Below are 18,460 nucleotides of genomic sequence, written 5' to 3' on the forward strand. Positions count from 1 at the left end.
GGGGGGGGGGGGTAAAAATTTTTGCCTTCGCGGGGGGGGGGGGGGGGGGGGGGGGTTATTAGACAAGTCTTTATACATACATCTCGGTTATCGATTAGGATCAGTGGGTAGCAAGGGTGGGCTGTGGAAATGAGAGCTATGCACATTGTCGGGAACGGTGGAGAACGGTGAAGAACGAATGTAATATGCTCGACGGCTCCCTCAGATACATGTAGCTTCCCTGAAAAGGTTCTTGCAGTGATTCCTTTCCCTTCCCGCTTCCGTCCGAAAGTCTAGTACTATCCGCCGTTAAATATACAAAGGCAGATGAAATTCCAGCAGATATGAACGTTAATTGATTGCCCCAAATGCTGCAAACGGGGCCGTTTGTAGTTGGGTACCGTTGTGCGCTGGCAGATCGCTAGAGGTTGGTATTTATAGATATATTTCGGAGAAGATACTGCCACCCCCAATAGTAACGGGCATTGAATCACAGAGAACCGGTGTCAAGCTGTTATGCGTTGTGAACACGTCGTTTCGGAATGTGCGGTTACAGCCTGGGTGGGATTCTCGTGAGGCTCAACCTTGGATATGTGGCGTTCTCTTGGCCTCTTACGCAGTGGTTGGCCTGCTGAGGCCGAAGGAAACGTAGAAAGGAGTGTCGAATACCAGAAGCACAGAACTTGTGGGGCAGCTTGCAGAAGTGGACGGGCCACAGAGTATATTGAAGCCGGATTGTCTATATCTACCACAGGATGCTGAGGGGAAGCGGATGTTGATGGATGACGTTGATGGCTCTGCCAAGAACAGCGTAATTTGTCTGTTATCTTATCTGATCGCGGGCACAAGCAACCCCGCCGAGGGTGATTTGCTATTTCCCCATCACATCGGGGCGTCGTTGCTGTACAGAACAGGAGATACATATATATATATACAGTGTATAGTGAAAGGACGCTGTACACACACTGAATGAACTGCCTCAGATTTGCCCAACCCACGGAGCCTGGTAGGCGAGAATTTCGCCAAATATGAGAACTAGAGTTACTACTACCCATGTAGCCCTGTACTATGTAGGTGATGTAGCAGCATTCGGATGCACCGATCTGTTGGAATTGGACCCGAGTGAGCGGATTTTGCATACACTATAGCACAAGGATAATGTTCGTCCCACTCCGCTGCTTACCCTGCGAAGGTATCCTTGTAATATATGGGATACGATCCACCATATTTCAAAGCAGAATCGCCCATTTCGTCACTCCTATCAAGCATGTTTTCTGACGGGATGGGCATATTTTCACGGACTCCTTAAGGATAACTAACTCCAATGGCTTTTAAAATTTTCACCACCTTCGACCTGAAATTGATTCAGCAGTTTAAAAAGAGTAAACAAAAAAGGAAAAATACTCCAACTAATAAACCATATCTCTGGTCTACTCTTCTGGTCTGAATGTGTCAGGCCCTATGGCCATGGCCCTTGTGGGCCTCCAAACGCAAGTGAGCACACCTTGCTTTCCATTATCAGCTGATATAAACAAGACGTATTGTGTGAAATCGTTATCTGATCGAACCGTTGCAGTGCTCTTCTCTTAGCCGGAAGCTTGTGGGTCCAAACCCAGGCTACCATGTAAATTAGAAGATTTGGAAATTGTGATTATTTCAAGGCCGTCAGACCGTCGAACATGGAAGCCGAGGGAATTCGGGCACCGGGTGGCGTTGGCTCCATGGACACGGAATGCCTAGACGGTGAGCACGCGAGGTGGGAGGTCGGGAACGGGCAAGGGAAGGACGAAAAGTGGAAGTGTGGCGCGAGAACATGAGCGCTAGACGGATTTTTTCTCGTACGATGCAGCATAAGGCTTACCCGGCTAGTAATCTCGAGAAGGGCGACATGATCGGGGACTTCACAACCCTGGGTGTGAGCTCTAGGAGTTTCCCGAGCAACTGTGCAGACAGCTCAGTGTTGAAACGATGTTACGGTCTTGAAGCCATAGCCAGAGCTTATGCGTGAGATAAATAAGGATGGCGGAGACCGATTCGTGGACAATGTTCTCGAGGCTTTTGGGTTAAACGAATAGAGTTAGCGATTGGAGTTGTTGGGCCTGTCTTCTGGCAGGGTTAGACTTCCCGAAACCGTCCATAAGTTTTCTGTCTGCGGAAACGGATAAGCCTGCCAAACAAGCTTTAAGAACTGCAGATGAAAATGCGAATAACTAACTCTATTCTAAAGTAATCAAGTTTCCCCTCCGCGAACAGTGTCCGGGTAAGATATTGGTGCTTGTCGGGAGCAGAGCAAGCGTGGCGAGATTCAAAATATTTTCGCGCCTAACCCGGTTGACCTACTGCAGTGCTCAACGCCTCTCTGGAGGGGTTGTTCATATGTCATATTCCCCCAGGTTTGACCGCGACTGTCTTCACGGTCGTCTCTTCGTCTCTCCAAACAAACGCCGTCCATGGATACTACAGAGCAATCCGGCCCTGGCTGCAGGCACCGCAGTGACTTCATTCTCCCTGTCAGCCTTGGTCAGCTCCTGGGTCAGGAAGCGGTATTATCCATGTGCAAATAACTGCAAACTCCCTTGCCCTTGTGTGAACCACCGTCTGGCGCTACCGCGAGTCCGTCGTTGAAGTAAGGAAGCTAAAGCGAGCAACCGCCGCATCTGGTTGGCCGAGGCGCTATCAATCTCCCATCAGATACGGCCAACATGCCTGCTAGCCCCATCTGATAAAAATTTCTCCTGTCACGATTCCTGCGCCGTCCGCAAAAAGGTGATTTGAGGCGGAGAATAAGTAGGCGAAAAGCAAAAGCAAAAAAAAAGGAAGAAAAATATTTGAAGACTAGGCTTGGTGAATTGCCTTCCAGCCAGCCCGTTATCCCGCAAGGGTTCCATCATCCTTCCCTGGCGCCCGTTGAGTCGGGTTGTATTCTCCTCCTCAACAGAGCTTTAAAAGCTAATCCTGCGCCCGGACTCGAGCTTGGAATTTGTTTCCTTTTCTTTCTTTTTCTACCCCGCTCTCGTTTCGTAAATATAATAGGGAACTCATCCATTGCATCGACTGATTTGCTTATAATATACTTCAATAACTAACCACCTTGGGTATCTGCCTTGCTCGCAGCTCTGCGCTGATAGACTCATGGGAACTGTAGAGGATAGCAAGGAGGCATTCCCTCCATCGCCGCTGGAGGTGGGCGAGAAGGGAAAGCATGATGTATCTGACTCCGGCAATGCAGGTCAGGACCACTCGCCGGCTCTCCTGGGAGAGAAAAGTCCTGGTGTTGCACGGGTCGAGGTGATTTCTCGCTACTTCACGCTTCCAGACAAGGTCCTGTTCTTTTTTGGTATATTCCTTCTCGCCTACGCTTATGGATTGGATGGGACTATTCGATATACTTACCAGGTATGTTCGGGGCGGCCGCATTATCGACTGGAGTATCTATCCATCCCCCTCGCCCCCGCTGTATGATACAAAAGAGAAAGAAAGAAGTATAAACTGCTGACTGAAGACGATCGAAAGCCCTATGCTGTTGCGTCATATGCCCAACACAGCTTGCTAGCGACAGTTAATGTTCTGCGAGGCGTCATTGGTGCTGCTGCTCAGGTATGTCCAGTCCGTTCCTCAGGCGCATATCGAGATCCTGTACTGATCATGCCCTATATAGCCAACAATCGCAAAGATTGCTGATGTGTTTGGTCGCGCGGAGGTTATCAGTATTACTATTGTATTCTATATCATTGGTATGTGACATATCCCTCCTGCAAGGAAAAAGGCCTTGTGCTATAGACTTAGCTGACGATTGTGACAGGCACGATTATCGAAGCTTGCGCAACCAACGTGCAATCATTCTGTGCCGGTGCCATCCTTTATCAGGTGAGCGGATATATTCCACCCACGCCTTGTATTTTTCTTGGTTCACTAACTTCGGACTCTACTTGTGTTTCTCTTTTTCAAAAAGATCGGCTACACAGGTATCATGTTGCTGGTCGAGGTCCTGATTGCTGATACGACATCGCTTCGGTCCCGCTTAATCTTCTCCTACGTTCCTGCATTACCATTCCTCGTACGTTTGGAGCCGTTAACAATCTCCTTTCTCCAGGGGCCAGAATCATCTCACTAATCGGATATAGATCAATACCTGGGTGAGTGGGAATGTCACAAATGCTGTGCTGGGCGTCACAACATGGAAATGGGGTATGCAACACTTCGTGATATAACTCGACTCAAGCTTCAGCTAACAGCCCCCTACAGGAATTGGGATGTGGGCAATCATCTACCCAGGTATGTTATTATCCAGAATCAACGAATCTGCCATCCGAGCGAAGAGGAAAAGGAAGTTGAAGCAAGAAAATAAAAAGCTAACTGGGAAATCATATAGTGTGCTGTTTGCCGTTGATCGCATCTCTCTTTATCGTCCACAGAAGAGCAAAAGTAGATGGCGCGCTTGCTGGGTACAAAAGTTCGTATCAGCTTCTGGGCGCGCGCCGGCTCTCGATAGCCCTCTTCTGGCAGCTGGATGTAATAGGCGTCATCCTTTTGATTGCCGTTTTCGCCCTTATTCTCGTTCCTTTTACTCTTGCCGGGGGAGTCCAGACTCAATGGCAGAAGGCCAAGGTTATCGCGCCGCTCGTCATTGGGATCTGTTGCATTCCCGTCTTCGTTTTCTGGGAGAGATCTTGCAAGCATCCCATGGTTCCATTTAGAGTGAGTCCTCATCACCCATATATTTGGAATTCCCCGTCTTGTCGTCTGCTTTGGGTATACTAACAGAATCTGCCCAGCTTCTTAAAGACCGTGCCGTCTGGGCTGCCCTTGGTATTGCGGTGATGCTTAACACTGGTAAGGACAAACCGCCCAATTTTCTCTTGAAAGCTTCTCCGACCTAGGCTAACCATCCTTCCCCCTTTCTTTCTCCCTCTTTTCTCAGCGTGGTATCTCCAGGGAGACTTCCTCTATACGGTGTTGATTGTTGCTTTCGACGAGTCCATCAAAAGCGCCACTCGCATCACCTCCCTGTACAGCTTTTCGTCTGTCATTACGGGCTGCATCGCCGGTCTCGTTGTCTTGAAGATTCGCCGGCTTAAGGTCATGATCATCTGCGGAACCCTTCTGTTCATGGTTGCGTTCGGTATTCTCATTCACTTCCGTGGGGGATCAGGCGGCTCCAGCCACTCTGGGGTCATCGGTGCCCAGGTCTTGCTCGGTATTGGTAAGATATAACCTCACAAGCTCCAACTGCCCAACAAAAAAACACCCTTTGTCCTCTAGATTCCAAGTTAAATATTGATGAGACTAAAACTAACCTCCTATTAAAGCTGGTGGATTATTCCCTTACCCCGCACAAGCAAGTATCCAAGCTGCAACGAAACATGAACGTGAGTATATAAAATATATGCCGCTCCCTTCCCCAATGAGCCCACGCTCAACAAACAACCACAAAAAAAAAAAGAAGAAAGAAAAGGAAACCCCCAGCGCCCGAATCCAGCTAACCTTGATATTAGACGTGGCCGTCATCACCGGCTTGTACCTCGCAAGCTACAACATCGGCAGCGCCCTCGGGAACGCCATCTCGGGTGCGATCTGGAACCAAGTGCTCCCGGGCGCTATCCAGGATCGAGTCGGGGACGCAATTGACGCGGGCACAATATATGGCAACCCATTTGGGTTTGCCACGGCTCACCCGGTCGGCACGCCGGTGCGCGATGGTGTCATTGATGCCTACCGCCACGTCCAGCGACTGCTGTGCATCACTGGTATCTGTCTCACTGTGTTGTTGGTTGTCTTTGCTCTTCTGATCCGTGACCCTGTTCTGGGCAAGTCGCAGAGTCTTGAGGATGCGGAGAAGGAGTCAGTTTCATCTTCTGAGGAGGAGCGCTGAGGGGGTTGAGGGGTGTGAGCGACGTTTTGCAGATATCCTTCCCTCTCCTCCCCCCCTTTTTTTTTCTTTCTTTTTCTTCTTTGGAACTTTTGTTAACTTTTGTTGAGGAGTAATGAATTCCCCCATTGGAAGAAATGGCTCATTCCATGATATAGAACATGGGAAGCAGTCCCGCCTTGATGGAGAAGCAACGGTTTTGATTTTCAGATGGTTTCAAAGTGGTTTCCTGTTTTATTGATTACTAGTATGGTGAACACGTATGTAACTATGATTAAATACCCAACCCCAGCTCACGATGATGAGATAGTCAAGAATTCTCTCTCTATTTAGTTATTGGATAAGACGCAATTCATACCACAACTAATACAAGAAAATAAAAATAAAATAAAATAAAAACGGCACGATAACTGCGTGCAGACGCCAAGTTGCTGTATCTACTCTCCATGTGCGTCCCCAATGGATGGGAATGTGAGAGAAGGGGAGTTCCTTGTCTGAGGGAGGATACAATTCCATCCCTGGAGCTGCGAAATGTCTCACTATCAGTACCGATCTCGGCTATCTAGAACCTCGCTTTTGCCATCCAAAGGCCTTTCTTTTGAGGCCATGCCAGCGTACACCATCAGGTCCTGTCTCGCTGTTCGTCCATTCTATCATGCTCTGCCTGCTTATGTCTCTAAATTCTGTAATGTCTTGAGCCTAAGGAGTAAGAAGAGCCAAAGGAAGTGAGCAACAAACATCATAGGGAATCTTTTTTTTTTTTTTGGGGCAGATTCAAATCGTATTCGATCACATTAGCTTTGCCTCGTCACGACGTCTAAAGGTGGCGGGCGATGTTAGAAAACTGAGTGGACAAGACACGACCCATCTTCTACGGCCCAGGCCATGAGCGTAGTCTCCTGTCTGAATTCCGTTCCGGTTCACTGGAATTGCTGATATTGCCTACAAAAAGCACCTCGATTGGAATAGTGCCCTTGCTCGAATATGTCGCGGGGGTGCCACAGACAGATGTCTCTCATTCCGCTTGGGACATCTTCTAGAAACACAAGAGAACCCTTTCCATCAAGGGGTCTAGAACCGCTCTGAAACACGTACAGTGTCTAGGACATGAGGTGACAAAAGTGCTTGGTGCGGAATCCCACTCCCTGTTTCTCCAGAGGTTTATAGTGAAAATTTGCAGTTCGCTCGCCGAATGACTTCGAGGGTTGCCATGGCAAGCCTTGGGAGAGGTTGCAGGGTGTGATCGCATTGAACCGAAAATTCGATCAGGGAAGTAAGTATACGAGTATTCAACCGAGAGCTGGTCAGGATAGTAGTAAGTTCTTAGGGAATAAACAGCCTCTACACAATGTCAGATATATCATCATCGTTCGACACTAGTACCTTGCATTCAGGATGTTGTCCGTACAATTGCACAGTACTCTCTAACCTGGCCGATCTGAGCGTTCTTGTTGGATAAAATGCTGCCCCGCTTGTAGAAGCCAGGTTGCGTAAACAATATGGCAGCCACCCAGCCGGGTACGTGCAGATGTTCTTAGATCCCAGTAGCCAGCTGTGTCTTGCATGTATTGAGTATATCACGGTGGAGTGTCTGTCTGTCTATCTGTCTGTCTGTCCTTCGTCAGCCCCGAAGCCGCCGAGGCCACAGCTAGTCAACGTTAGTCGACGAGCTAATGACGACAGTCCACATCCCTCTCATTCCCCACACAACTCCCCAGCATAACCTCCGCAGCAACTTGAACCTGCAACATCCGCCAGCGCTGTCCTGCCGTGCGGTGTCGATATATCCAGGATATCCACTCGAGCAAAGCAGCAACTGGGACATCCGTGATCCCGCAGCGATTTCTCTGCAGCTCTTCACAAGCCACCTGCACATTACAGCCTCCCGCTTCCGTTCTGCCCGCCTATCTATTGCAGCAAGATCCCGTGTCATATACTAGATATCTTTTCTTTTCTTTTCTTTTTTTCCCTTTTCTCTTCTGCTTTGGTCTTAGTTTAGACTGGTTGGTCATCTGGCTGCAATGTTCGGCATCGTTGCGGATTTACTATCGTGAGTCACTCACTTCCTTCAGCGGCACTTCGGTTTCCAGCATCTATCTAGCTCTGAATATCCTCCCCCATCCTTGCGGAGTTTTACTACTATCGAGCACAATCAATATGCTGACCGAGAATTCTGCTTCGCTTCGCATATAGCTCCGTGCTCACCATCCTCTTCCCCATCTTTGCATCCTACAAAGCGCTCCGAAGCTCCGATCCCTCCCAATTAGCACCATGGCTCATGTACTGGGTTGTCATGTCTATAGTCTTGCTGGTTGAATCTTGGACCTATTTCATTATAGGATGGTATGTTGGCGGAAGCCTCAGAAAAACCCCAAGCCCAGCACGAAAGTTGGCTGTCATCGGCGTGAAGTGAATACTAACCCAAACACAGGTTCCCCTTTTACAGCTGGATTCGCCTCTTCGCCCTCTCCTACCTCGTCCTCCCACAGACCCAAGGCGCCAAAATGCTCTACAGGGAATACATCGACCCATTCCTCTGCCGCCACGAGCGTGATATCGAACACTTCATCAGCAAAACCCACGACAGCGCCAAATCCGCCGGCCTGGAGTACCTCTACAAAGCCATCAATCTCCTTCGTGAAAGGGTCCTGGGCCTTCCCCCCATGGCAGCCACTGCTGCGCCTTCCCCGCACCCGCCACAGGCAGCCGGCGCGGCGGGATTTGCCCAGTCGCTGCTATCCCGCTTCACCATCCCTGGCACAGCAGGCGCGGCGTCGTCGCTCGCCAGCCCCGCTGCAGATCTGTACTCCCTCCTTGCCGCCGCTGTTGGGTCGGCAACCTCCTCGGGGAAAAGCAGAGACGTGCAGGCCGAGGAACTCAGCGCCAGCGGCAAGCTGATTCCCGATAGCATTGCGACGGCGTCCAAGGCGGAACAGGCGGAGTATATTGCGTCGCAGAAGGAACGGCTCGGTGTCCTTTTATCTGCCTTTGATCGTGAGCAGCGGAACCTGCGTCTCGATCCGCGGGACGCGGCGGGAGCGTTTGGTGGGGGTGGGGGCAGCAGTGACCAGGATGATCTGGCGTATGGGAGTGGTGGCTATGATGAATATGGGGGAGCCGGGCTGAGGAAGAATCGGAGTGATGTTTCGTTTGAGAATATTGAGCACGAGGATTTGTTGAGCGGGAGCAGGGAGAGTCGTCGACATTCGCGGAGCCCGCATCGGCGGAGGGGCGGTGATGCGGTGGATTTTGCGCAGCGGTCTGTAGAGGAGATTGCGAGGGCCTCGGGCATTTATCGGTAGAGAGGGCGTTTATTCTTCCTATTTTCCTATTTTCCTATTTCCCTATTTCCTTTGGGTATCTATCACGGTTTCTTGGCGTCTTTTTAATACTTCCTCAATTTTCTTCTCTATATTTTCCCTTGTGTCTACTATCATCAGTGTATTACCGATTAGACACATCCGCGTCCATGTACCGTGCATGTACGAGATATCCAAGCTCACTTATCATGGACCATTTCGTTTATTGGTATATATATATATATATATATATGTATACCTTATCCATCCCCTATACTCTCCCCGTGGCAGTTTCCAATTACACGACCCACGCAAGGCCCCCGAGCGACAAAACGGCCCCACACTTAGAATAATCCTCGATGCCATTGCCAGACGAGAGCTGTTGCTGGTATCGATATCTATCTATCTGCATGGGTAGAATTCAGTTCCGCGCATCACCAATAGCTAAATTTGCCCATGTAAATAAAATCCCTAACGCTGACCCTCCGGCACCGGCACCAGCACCAGCACCAGCGACAAGCGCACGCAGGCACGGAAAGCGGGAAAGCGGAAAGGGGCGCATTGCATTGAGATGGCCCACGGCTGCGGCGAGGAAAGCAATTCCCACAACAGTAGCATCTGCGTCGCTCGGCTCCTTCTCCTTCTCCTTCTTCTCCTCGAATCCCCCTTTCCCGTCCTGGCAGCCATGTTTTCCCGTCTTGCATGTGGGCTGGGGCATCGCTTACTTGGTATATATATATATGTAAATATATATATTCAATGTAAGGGGGGGAGCAGGTAGATCGATATAGCTAGCGATTATATCTACTATACAGAACGCATCCCCAAACACGCTGCATAGGCAATTCACGCGGGGGGGTCGGGGATGATTTTATGATTATTCCCTGCCGCTTCGTTGAGATTCTACAATCTTTGGCTTTTTTTTTTTTTTTACCCAGGTACGCATAGTTTACTGTCCAGTGAATCGCCATCCAGTGAATAGGAAGATAGATAGATAGATACCTTGCATTACCTTGCATTCCCTCCGGACTGGAACCCCCCCATTTATATATATATATATATATATATATTATTAACAGCTACCCAGCTCCTCTCTTAGATGCCTGATGATAATGAACCGCCGTCCTCGGGAGAAAAGCAGACCATGATTCGGTTCACTCGACGACGGACAGGAGGTCTAACTCTGCCGACAAAGACACTAGACCGTTTCTCTGCGATGGATTCAACAGAGTCGGAGCCAGCGCCAGGGCTGCAGCCTCAGCAGCAAGAACCGCGGAGGGTAGACCGCGACCCGGCACGTGAATACCCGCCGCATCTCCACCCATACCAAGTGTCGGGAGAGGTGCACCCCCGGCCCCCCTCAGGGGACCAGGGCAGCAGCAGCAACAGCAGTGGTAGTGGTAGCGAGAGCAGCAGCAGCAGCAACAAACGCCGAAAGCTACATTCCGCAGCGCGCAAAAAGGAGCCGGGCAAATTCCCCACCGCCCTACGATCGCTGGCCACTCAAAGCGGCAGCGCTACCGCTTTTGCCGATGTAGCAGTATCAGCGAGGGCGGTCCCCGCCACCGCCGCCGCCGCTCCTGCTCCCGTTACCAGCACCGCAGGCAATAGCCACGGCCCAACCGCCAGGACGGGTCAACTTGGCAGAGCCAGCACCAGCACCAGCACCAGCACCCAGCCACACGAGCTCCTCATCTCCCGGCTGCGCGCGTTAGAAACTCGGCGGACGGAGCTTGCTACGTGGGCGAAGCGGGCCGAGGACGAATTTGCCTCGTTGATCGGCGAGCGTCGCGCGGCGGAGCAGAAGCTTGTGTGGCTGCGGCGCGAGGAGGAGGCCACGAGGGCTAAGTTGGATTGGTTGCCTGGGGAGCTGCGGGTGGTGGAAGAGAGGCGCGCACGGGCGGTGGGGGAGCTGGTAGTGAACGGGGAAAGGCGGGCAGAGGTGTTGGGGGAGCTTGAGGGATTGGAGGGGATGGCGGGGATAGAGAGTGGGAGTGGGAACGGAGGGGAAAGGGATGTGATTGTTATTGACGAGGAGATGGTGGGTTAGAGAGAGGGGAGTTACTCTGTATCTTGCAGGTTTGTTTGCGTCTTGAAAACTTCCGTGGTTGGGTTGGTTTAGTTGTCACTAGAATTCGACTATTGGTTTTTCATGCATTCGGCTGGCTTGTTTGTTTCTTTGGTTGTTGACTCCAATTTTGGCTTGGCTATGACACTGTGAGTACTTCGGATATGAAAACAGGAAGAAAAATCCAAAAGGCGGGAGAGGGCTGCCGCCGGAAGATTGCGGGAATAATGGAGATTGTTTGAACCCTTCCGTGCCGAGCACAGAGTACAGGGTCCAGTATACATTCCTTTGGAACGAAACGATAGTTATCAGCGTCTTCGAGTCCTTGCATCAATCACCATTGACAAAATGGCGCATTGGTAAGTACACCGTGTCTCTCGAGGTTGTCAAGCCCCATACAATCGTGCATGTCAATATGGAGAAGATCAACAAGAATGCCAGCAGCTCTATGGCCATCAAGCCCATAGTCAAGCCAAGTAGTATCAATTAGCTTCTTTCGGTGGAGCCCACCCGTGAGGTACTCCGATACCCAAAATTAAGTTGAGTTATTGCTGATATCAAGCTCCACCGTTAGTTACAGCGTAGTTAACTAGACCCCTCGACGTTGCTTGATGATGTCACATCGACGAAAATTTTTCGAGATGGAGCTTGAGAATTGGACACGCTCATCCACATTCCTTCGTCGTCAAGAAAAGAGCAATGCGTAGGTGGTCAAGAAATCCGATCGCCCTCATCTGGGGTTCGTTGGCACCACCCGTGCTCGGAACCACAGTATGGGAGCCACAAATGTAGTCCCTAACAAATGTGGGTGGCTGCTCTGGATGGAAATATGACAGCTGTAAAAGCGAAAAGCAGGTGTTGACAAGTGGCGGGTGCAGGAGGGAGTTCCTGATGAAATCGATGCTCTTGGAGACGGGATGGTCCAGATGCGGGGGCTCGCATGTTACTGTAACTAACCATATAGCAACTCGTAGTTAGTTATTCAAAATTCTGCTCACAAACCACACCCACCGTATGACGAGTTTCCCTTTGATGTATTGTATTCCCTCTCGATTCTCGTGGGGACCTTGCTGCCCTTCTCTCGGATCCAGCTTGCCTTCCCAAGGCACGGATCGGGACAGCGTCGAGATATCGCCGACACCCGTATAATCCCCCACATCTCACTGTCTCAAGCCGTCCACCCACTACAGTGTCGCAGATCCCATCCCCTGGATGCTTTTCTAGCGCGAGATAGAGTTTCCACCAGCTTCTCATTCGTCCCGGGCCTGGAAAGCCACGAGACGTTGTGGCTAGTTACTATTGGGCACATCACAGCATGGAACCTACGTGCTTTGCTTCGTGAAGAATTTGCAGTCTTAACCCACTCAATCAGAGAACCACAGTGTCTGCCACCTATTCGAAGGATAATTTTAATTCTTCATCATGAAGAATATTGGCGTGCATCGGCTACATCTTTTGGAGAAGAAGGCTTTGATTGGGAATAACTAAATAACTATCATTATCAATTCAACAAATAGGTGTAAGTAAGAGAGCTAGATATACCAGTTATCTAGAGATAGACTCGGTTTTTATTTTCATATCTTTATTAGAGTAGTTATAAGCTCCACTTTTCAACTTCCAAGGCTTTACTTTAGTAGTATATACAAGCTTATCATCAATCTAGCATATGTATGATATAAAATACATCTCAGAGATAGCCATATATCATATTAATCTGTATATCCAAGCATTAATTCTATAGATTTGTGATGGAGTGACTATGAAGCAAATGAATTTCAATCAACTCTCATACAAATTGCTCTCATTTCCTAATGCGGGTTAGTTAACTGCTGTATACTTATACTTTTTCCATGCAGAGTTTGTCTGGGTTCACTGAGATAATGGAACCTTGACTTTGCGTTTATTTTTCTGCTTTTTTTTTTTTTTTTTTTCGTGAGACGAACTCGTCAACGAACCAACGTTGCGGCTATTACCCTGCTGCCCTTGCATTTTCCCTGCGTTGACCCTGTCCGACCGTCCCGACTCACGGCGAAGGCCTGTTCGATGCGCTCTCTGCCCGGGTGGCCTGGGCACGAGTCTGAAAATTGAGTTACACGAATCACCTACCCACACGTTGTCCCCATCCGGATGATGTCGTCTCGAGTTCTCCGGTCTCCGACTCCCCGAGCGGAGGCTGTAGCTTCGGGCGGGCTACCCTCTTCTGGATCGTCCGCCCCGCTAAAGGGTAGCGAGTGGTAGTCGGTAACCAGAGGCCACTAGTTGTCCTCTCGTTGCTTCTTCCTCCCCGTCCCGCTTTTTTTCTCTTTGCGGACCCCGAAAAAGAAATATCACCTCCCAGCTGGCCACGACCTGGACGAAGGAGAAAGTGATGTCGATCGCTGCAAACTCCCTCGCATCTCACCAGCGAAGGTGCTGAGCCCGCGGTATATGAGACAGGGCATTGCTCTCCCTCCTTTCTCTCGAAAGCAATGGAACCAGGTGTTCCCCTTTTTTGTTGAAAAGTGATATTTGCTCTTGTTTTTTGCTCCTGGAAGAACGGCGGAGACACAGCAATCATGATGCGGTCTCTTTTGAAGTCGCTTGCTTTGGCATGCCTACTGCAATTCGCAACCACCGGAGCCCATGCCGCGGGTCTGGAGGAAGTGTACGATGCGGGTTATCATGGAAATGATACTGTCGCGCTCAGGATTGCCAATGGGGGTGCTGGCCAAAGTGGACTGATTAGAGGTAAGGGGGAAAAGAAAGAAAGAAAGAAAAAAATCACCAACCCCCGTGCATGGGGATACCTTACGGATTCAAACAAATCTTCAAACAATCCAACTAACCCGACTTGCCAAATAAGAACTTGCCGACGCTTTTATCAAGTTCAGAGTCGACCATGGTGCTGAACCGTTCCGAGTTGCATGGGTCAAAAGCGATACCACCGAGTCTATCAACAACCTCCAGAGCGGTGCTGCCGACGTCGCCTTCACCTACAGCCCCGTTGCGGAGGACCTAGCCATAGAGGAGGGCATCGCTCTGCGCCCCAGTTACTATGCCTGGCGTGACCATTTCATGCTCATCGGACCCCGGTCAAACCCTGCGAAACTGAACAAGAAAGACAAGATCCTCAAGATGATTTCGGATATCTACAAGGCGGCCGAGCGTGGGACCACGGAGCCGCCCACCAGGTTCCTGACCAGGTTCGACAAATCTGCGACGAATATTAAGGATTCGTCGCTGTTTATTGGCATTGGACAGGTAAGCCCCCTTTTTTTTTTCGTTTTCCTTCCTCTCTCTCAGTTTACCCAGTATATATATATATATATATATATATATATATATTGTACAATCAAATCAAACTAAAAATACTTAAAAAGGTCCCCTGGGCCACCCCCACCGCAAAATGGTACCACCAATACATCGCGTACCCCATCCAGGCCCTCCACGCCGCCTCCATGCTGGAAGAATACACCATCACAGACCGCGGCACCTTCCTGTCCGTCTCCCAGGAAGTCCGCGACAACATCGTCATCTACAAAGAGGGCAGTGACCACGCCGACGACCCCTTGCTTAACCCAGCGCACTTGCTGATTGGCGCGCAGGCGCAGGATCTGCAGCTCGCGAAGGAGTTTGCCAAGTGGGTTGTCGGTTCTCGTGGGCAGAAGGTTATTCTCGCCTTTAAGAAGGGGGGGAAGCAGCTGTATACCGGTGCACCGTAATTGTTGTTTTCTTTTTCTTTTTTTTTTTTTTCTATCTGTATATATATTGAGATATTGAGTGCAGGGGGTTTGGGGAAGTAGAGGACTTGAGATAACCCTTTCTGGAAAAGCGGGCGTCATATACCCAGAGGAGGGGCAAGATGTACATATGCAGAGAAGATGATCCTTGATTGCGAGTAATGAACGCAAGTGTTCTAAATAGTCAAGCTACAGGATAGCACGATGTTTACACAGTTACTGAAAAAAGTATATAGTTCTAGTCTTTATCAATCTAACTCCCCTTTTCGGTCTTTCTCCCTTTTTTTTTTTTTTTTTTTTTCCCGCAATTTGGTGATGATTCTAACCAACAATGATTTGATTCTGTATTTGCGATCAGGATGTACTCTTCAAGATCTGATGAGGATAAAAGTTAAAAATCACTCTTAAGTAAAACATTTTTACAATCCTCGATAGAGTTGGGCCGAGGTTCGGGAACGAGATTCTGAGTTTACGAGCGCGCGAAACGGCGGGATTTGAGTGTGCTGGGGAAGATTGGGGCTGCTACTAAATTCTTTACGTTTTTATTTATATATTTATTTATTAATGATATTATTTTGTTTCCGGTTCTTTTATTCATTATATTTATTCCTTTTGCTAGATGAAGATGTGCAACACTAGAAATTTACGTAGACATCAGAACCAGATGAATCGATCTAGCCATACACCAAACTAACAAACTTGACAGTTAAACTTTATACAAGCCTCAAGCTTCAGAATAAACTTACTTCAAAAACATTGACTACTGGACAGCTGAGATGTAACATCGGATTACCACAGAAGATTCTAGCGTTCCCCACTTCCGTAGATGCCAGATGGAAGAGTCCAGCGGTACCTTGCATCAGATAAGGTGTTCTGGAATTTTCCCAGCTTACCCCTACGCTTTGGTTGTTTAGATACAGCTTCTCTATAATACCTAGGAACTTAGCCGATCCCGCAGGCTCCCAGTGATCGGGGCTCAGCATTCAAATGTACTTGGAATAGATAACTAATGATTGCAATGATATTAGTGGTCAATATCCAAGTACCCACTCGTAGTTATACAGAAGACCCAAACAGGGCTGGCTACTAAGGTAGGGTACTGGCGATGCTAAACTAGTCACCGCCAAAGTTAGTCTGTCTTCCCGCATTTCTCGCAAAGTCCTCTGATGATAACCGGACTTAGGGTTAGCCTAACGCAGCTGAGTGTAGCGCATGAGCTTAATTCAACATCATGGCCAGTTTCTTCCCGAGGTACAGTGACAATGCCGTTTGTTTGCAGTATCTCACCCCTTTGAAAAACCCAATGTGTGAATACAAGGATGATGGTATCTGCCGGACTGTGTCACCTAGGGCCGAATCACTACGTGTCTCTTGCGCATCGTGGTCACGCCCTTTGTCACCTATTTATAAGACCCTTTCAGAGCCTTGATCGACCCCTCAATGCGCAGCCTCACGGCTTTCAGTTTTACTCGGTATTCTGCCTTGGGTGATCATCTTCATTCCGTTTGTTAGCCAGCAGCCTCTTGGGCACCAAACGGCACATTGCGTCGGGGGTGCCATGTGATACAATCAATGATTTGTGTCATTTTGTCTTTTTTCATCTTTCAAGTGGAACAATAACTGCTTTCAATATTTATAGAACATGTTAATATTGCCAATCCGGGAGGGCCACCGGGGGGATGCCGGTACGGCATCTTCCTGTCAAGGGGGTGAGATTCGCGAGGAAGCTTCAGGGTATATAAATTGACTCTCATATCCTGGCTTTCTTGCTGTCTTTTCTACTTCTATTATTTCCTTCATACTCGACGAAGTCCAGATAAGAATTTAGTCAGTCGATCTATACTCTGTTTTCCCCCTTGTCTATGTCCACTTCTCCATTCCCCGAAAAGTAAAACGCCACCTGCAATACTTTAGGTAGAAGAACCTCGCTCTCTACCCTTCACCCTTCCCACAACCTGCGAAGAAGGTCAGAACCTATCTACCTCGTTCTCCTTACGCGCACTGCTTATTGAGCTTCCAAGACACTTCATCACAACAGCAACTTTCCAGCAAGCAACAAGTTGACATTTATTCCCTTCTGGCTGGTCAGCAATGTGCTATCGAGTTCGTACCTACTACAAGTGCATGCATTTAGAATCAGAATCTTCCAATAACTGTGACCAGTACCCTGATTGCGATAGTGATTGGGTCGACGTCTATCTTGAAGATTACTGCCCACGTTGTCTGTATTGTTAGGCAAACGGCTGTTCTTCTTGAGCAAACAGCTTGTGCTACGGGTTATAAGAGCTCGCTTTCGCGACTGCCATCACATGTGTGTAACCATTAGAACCACCTACAAGTGTCAGTGTTTGGAAAGTGAAGTCTTCAATCTCTGCGTTATCGAGGGGTGCACCCGCTTGGACTTCGCGACTGTCCATCTGGAGAGAAACTGCGCGGAGTGCCATCGTCGTGGGTTACCCTAGGTTGCGCGGTATGTTAAACGGAGTCTGAGACATCACCAGAACTAACCGTTAGTTGTCGGTATTCTAGTTTCTGTAGGGATAGGTTTCCCATTCTCCCTCGTATCCACGGTTTTCCACGCAATCCGCCATAATGTGTAGGATGTACACTATTTACTATCGGTGCTTCTGCCTGAAGAGCAGAACCCCTATCGACGGCCCGTGTTCTGATTACCCCGATTGTGTCCAAGAAGACTGGAATGTGGAGTACATTTATGATTGGTGTCCCGAACACGAGCGCCAACCAAACGGACATTGATCCGCCCGCGCATTCCATTCATTCGGTGCCGGACACGGATCATGTATTCCTTCCTGCGAATCTAACGCCCATCCATCCACTCTTCACTATGCACATTCCCCGATCTTCTTGTCGATGCGTTCGGTTTTCCATTCGCTGATGGCGCCGCTGAGGAATCCCCGCTGATATCCGATCCCCCGTTCCAGCAGAATCTCAGAATCTCTCTTTGATGCTGTTTCAGTTCATGTGTGCCAGCTGCACTAGCTATGCCTCATTGATTTGCCCTTGTTCGAGAACGTCACATTGATCCTTGATTTGAATATCCCTTCCCTACTTCGCCCCTTGATTCCCGTCTCGCATTGTCTTTCCTGAGTTTGTTTCCTGAGAGAGCACCATTCCCCATATATCTGTTATTAGTGATTTCCTTATCCAGTTTTTCTTTTAGCCTTTGAGAAACGTACACCCTTTGAACGACCATCCTAGTATGGAAATTGCTGCTTTCCCCCGGTACAGTACTCTCATGATTGCATGATTGCATGTTTCATACTTTTCTCTAGTTAAACTAAATTGAATAGTCACTTAAATTCTTGAAGAAACCCTATTGTTTACACATAGCTGGCTTTCCTACTGTTGTTATTTGGCGTCCGCGGACGAAGGAAACTGCCTTTTGACAAACATGGACCTGCTTTGGTGGGATTTGCCGTGAGCAACGGGAGGTTGAAATAAGGTTATGCAGCGGATTCTGATTGGCTCCTGGATTAAGTAGAACGGTGCCACCCAGCTGGACAGA

The 18,460-nt window shown here is 49.0% G+C and overlaps 11 protein-coding genes across 11 annotated transcripts in view; 5 read left to right on the forward strand and 6 right to left on the reverse strand.

The window, feature by feature from the left end:
• Window positions 1-146, reverse strand: part of HCBG_08059 (DUF833 domain-containing protein) — a gene marked incomplete at both ends in the record, with an annotated part of 1,186 nt that extends 1,040 nt beyond the window's left edge. Inside the window, one exon of the mRNA XM_045435108.1 lies at window positions 81-146. Within this exon, the coding sequence (XP_045284414.1) occupies window positions 81-146 (66 nt within the window). The remainder of the gene's footprint in view (window positions 1-80) is intronic.
• A 339-nt stretch (window positions 147-485) lies between these two features.
• Window positions 486-1,269, reverse strand: HCBG_08060 (uncharacterized protein; the record flags this gene model as incomplete). The annotated part of the gene is made up of 3 exons (XM_045435109.1): window positions 486-880; window positions 944-1,023; window positions 1,163-1,269. 3 exons carry the CDS (start codon window positions 1,267-1,269, stop codon window positions 486-488), a joined length of 582 nt encoding a protein of 193 aa, XP_045284415.1.
• Window positions 1,270-1,440: 171 nt separating this feature from the next.
• HCBG_08061 (uncharacterized protein) lies at window positions 1,441-2,476 on the forward strand (the record flags this gene model as incomplete). The annotated part of the gene is made up of 4 exons (XM_045435110.1): window positions 1,441-1,473; window positions 1,641-1,722; window positions 2,207-2,239; window positions 2,325-2,476. 4 exons carry the CDS (start codon window positions 1,441-1,443, stop codon window positions 2,474-2,476), a joined length of 300 nt encoding a protein of 99 aa, XP_045284416.1.
• A 635-nt stretch (window positions 2,477-3,111) lies between these two features.
• Window positions 3,112-5,851, forward strand: HCBG_08062 (siderochrome-iron uptake transporter; the record flags this gene model as incomplete). Its single annotated transcript, XM_045435111.1, has 11 exons — window positions 3,112-3,375; window positions 3,493-3,576; window positions 3,638-3,713; window positions 3,782-3,846; window positions 3,932-4,036; window positions 4,104-4,167; window positions 4,352-4,677; window positions 4,755-4,812; window positions 4,901-5,182; window positions 5,289-5,348; window positions 5,475-5,851. 11 exons carry the CDS (start codon window positions 3,112-3,114, stop codon window positions 5,849-5,851), a joined length of 1,761 nt encoding a protein of 586 aa, XP_045284417.1.
• Window positions 5,852-6,642: 791 nt separating this feature from the next.
• HCBG_08063 (uncharacterized protein) lies at window positions 6,643-7,413 on the reverse strand (the record flags this gene model as incomplete). Its single annotated transcript, XM_045435112.1, has 3 exons — window positions 6,643-6,665; window positions 6,944-7,189; window positions 7,278-7,413. The coding sequence occupies 3 exons, from the start codon at window positions 7,411-7,413 to the stop codon at window positions 6,643-6,645; spliced, it is 405 nt and encodes a 134-aa protein (XP_045284418.1).
• Window positions 7,414-7,869: 456 nt separating this feature from the next.
• Window positions 7,870-9,150, forward strand: HCBG_08064 (HVA22 domain membrane protein; the record flags this gene model as incomplete). Its single annotated transcript, XM_045435113.1, has 3 exons — window positions 7,870-7,898; window positions 8,042-8,191; window positions 8,280-9,150. 3 exons carry the CDS (start codon window positions 7,870-7,872, stop codon window positions 9,148-9,150), a joined length of 1,050 nt encoding a protein of 349 aa, XP_045284419.1.
• Window positions 9,151-9,445: 295 nt separating this feature from the next.
• HCBG_08065 (uncharacterized protein) lies at window positions 9,446-9,865 on the reverse strand (the record flags this gene model as incomplete). The annotated part of the gene is made up of 2 exons (XM_045435114.1): window positions 9,446-9,545; window positions 9,630-9,865. The coding sequence occupies 2 exons, from the start codon at window positions 9,863-9,865 to the stop codon at window positions 9,446-9,448; spliced, it is 336 nt and encodes a 111-aa protein (XP_045284420.1).
• Window positions 9,866-10,246: 381 nt separating this feature from the next.
• On the forward strand, window positions 10,247-11,197 carry HCBG_08066 (uncharacterized protein; the record flags this gene model as incomplete). Its single annotated transcript, XM_045435115.1, has 1 exon — window positions 10,247-11,197. The coding sequence occupies one exon, from the start codon at window positions 10,247-10,249 to the stop codon at window positions 11,195-11,197; it is 951 nt and encodes a 316-aa protein (XP_045284421.1).
• A 683-nt stretch (window positions 11,198-11,880) lies between these two features.
• Window positions 11,881-13,204, reverse strand: HCBG_08067 (uncharacterized protein; the record flags this gene model as incomplete). Its single annotated transcript, XM_045435116.1, has 5 exons — window positions 11,881-12,167; window positions 12,214-12,480; window positions 12,542-12,607; window positions 13,000-13,023; window positions 13,171-13,204. The coding sequence occupies 5 exons, from the start codon at window positions 13,202-13,204 to the stop codon at window positions 11,881-11,883; spliced, it is 678 nt and encodes a 225-aa protein (XP_045284422.1).
• Window positions 13,205-13,553: 349 nt separating this feature from the next.
• HCBG_08068 (uncharacterized protein) lies at window positions 13,554-14,916 on the forward strand (the record flags this gene model as incomplete). The annotated part of the gene is made up of 3 exons (XM_045435117.1): window positions 13,554-13,942; window positions 14,058-14,455; window positions 14,575-14,916. The coding sequence occupies 3 exons, from the start codon at window positions 13,771-13,773 to the stop codon at window positions 14,914-14,916; spliced, it is 912 nt and encodes a 303-aa protein (XP_045284423.1).
• A 960-nt stretch (window positions 14,917-15,876) lies between these two features.
• On the reverse strand, window positions 15,877-17,378 carry HCBG_08069 (uncharacterized protein; the record flags this gene model as incomplete). The annotated part of the gene is made up of 7 exons (XM_045435118.1): window positions 15,877-15,940; window positions 15,985-16,042; window positions 16,281-16,334; window positions 16,389-16,428; window positions 16,778-16,871; window positions 17,046-17,233; window positions 17,271-17,378. The coding sequence occupies 7 exons, from the start codon at window positions 17,376-17,378 to the stop codon at window positions 15,877-15,879; spliced, it is 606 nt and encodes a 201-aa protein (XP_045284424.1).
• Between the last annotated feature and the right edge of the window lie 1,082 nt (window positions 17,379-18,460).

This window comes from Histoplasma capsulatum (assembly GCF_000150115.1).
Source record: "Histoplasma capsulatum G186AR genomic scaffold supercont2.13, whole genome shotgun sequence".
In the NCBI taxonomy this organism is placed as follows: Eukaryota; Fungi; Ascomycota; class Eurotiomycetes; order Onygenales; family Ajellomycetaceae; genus Histoplasma; species Histoplasma capsulatum.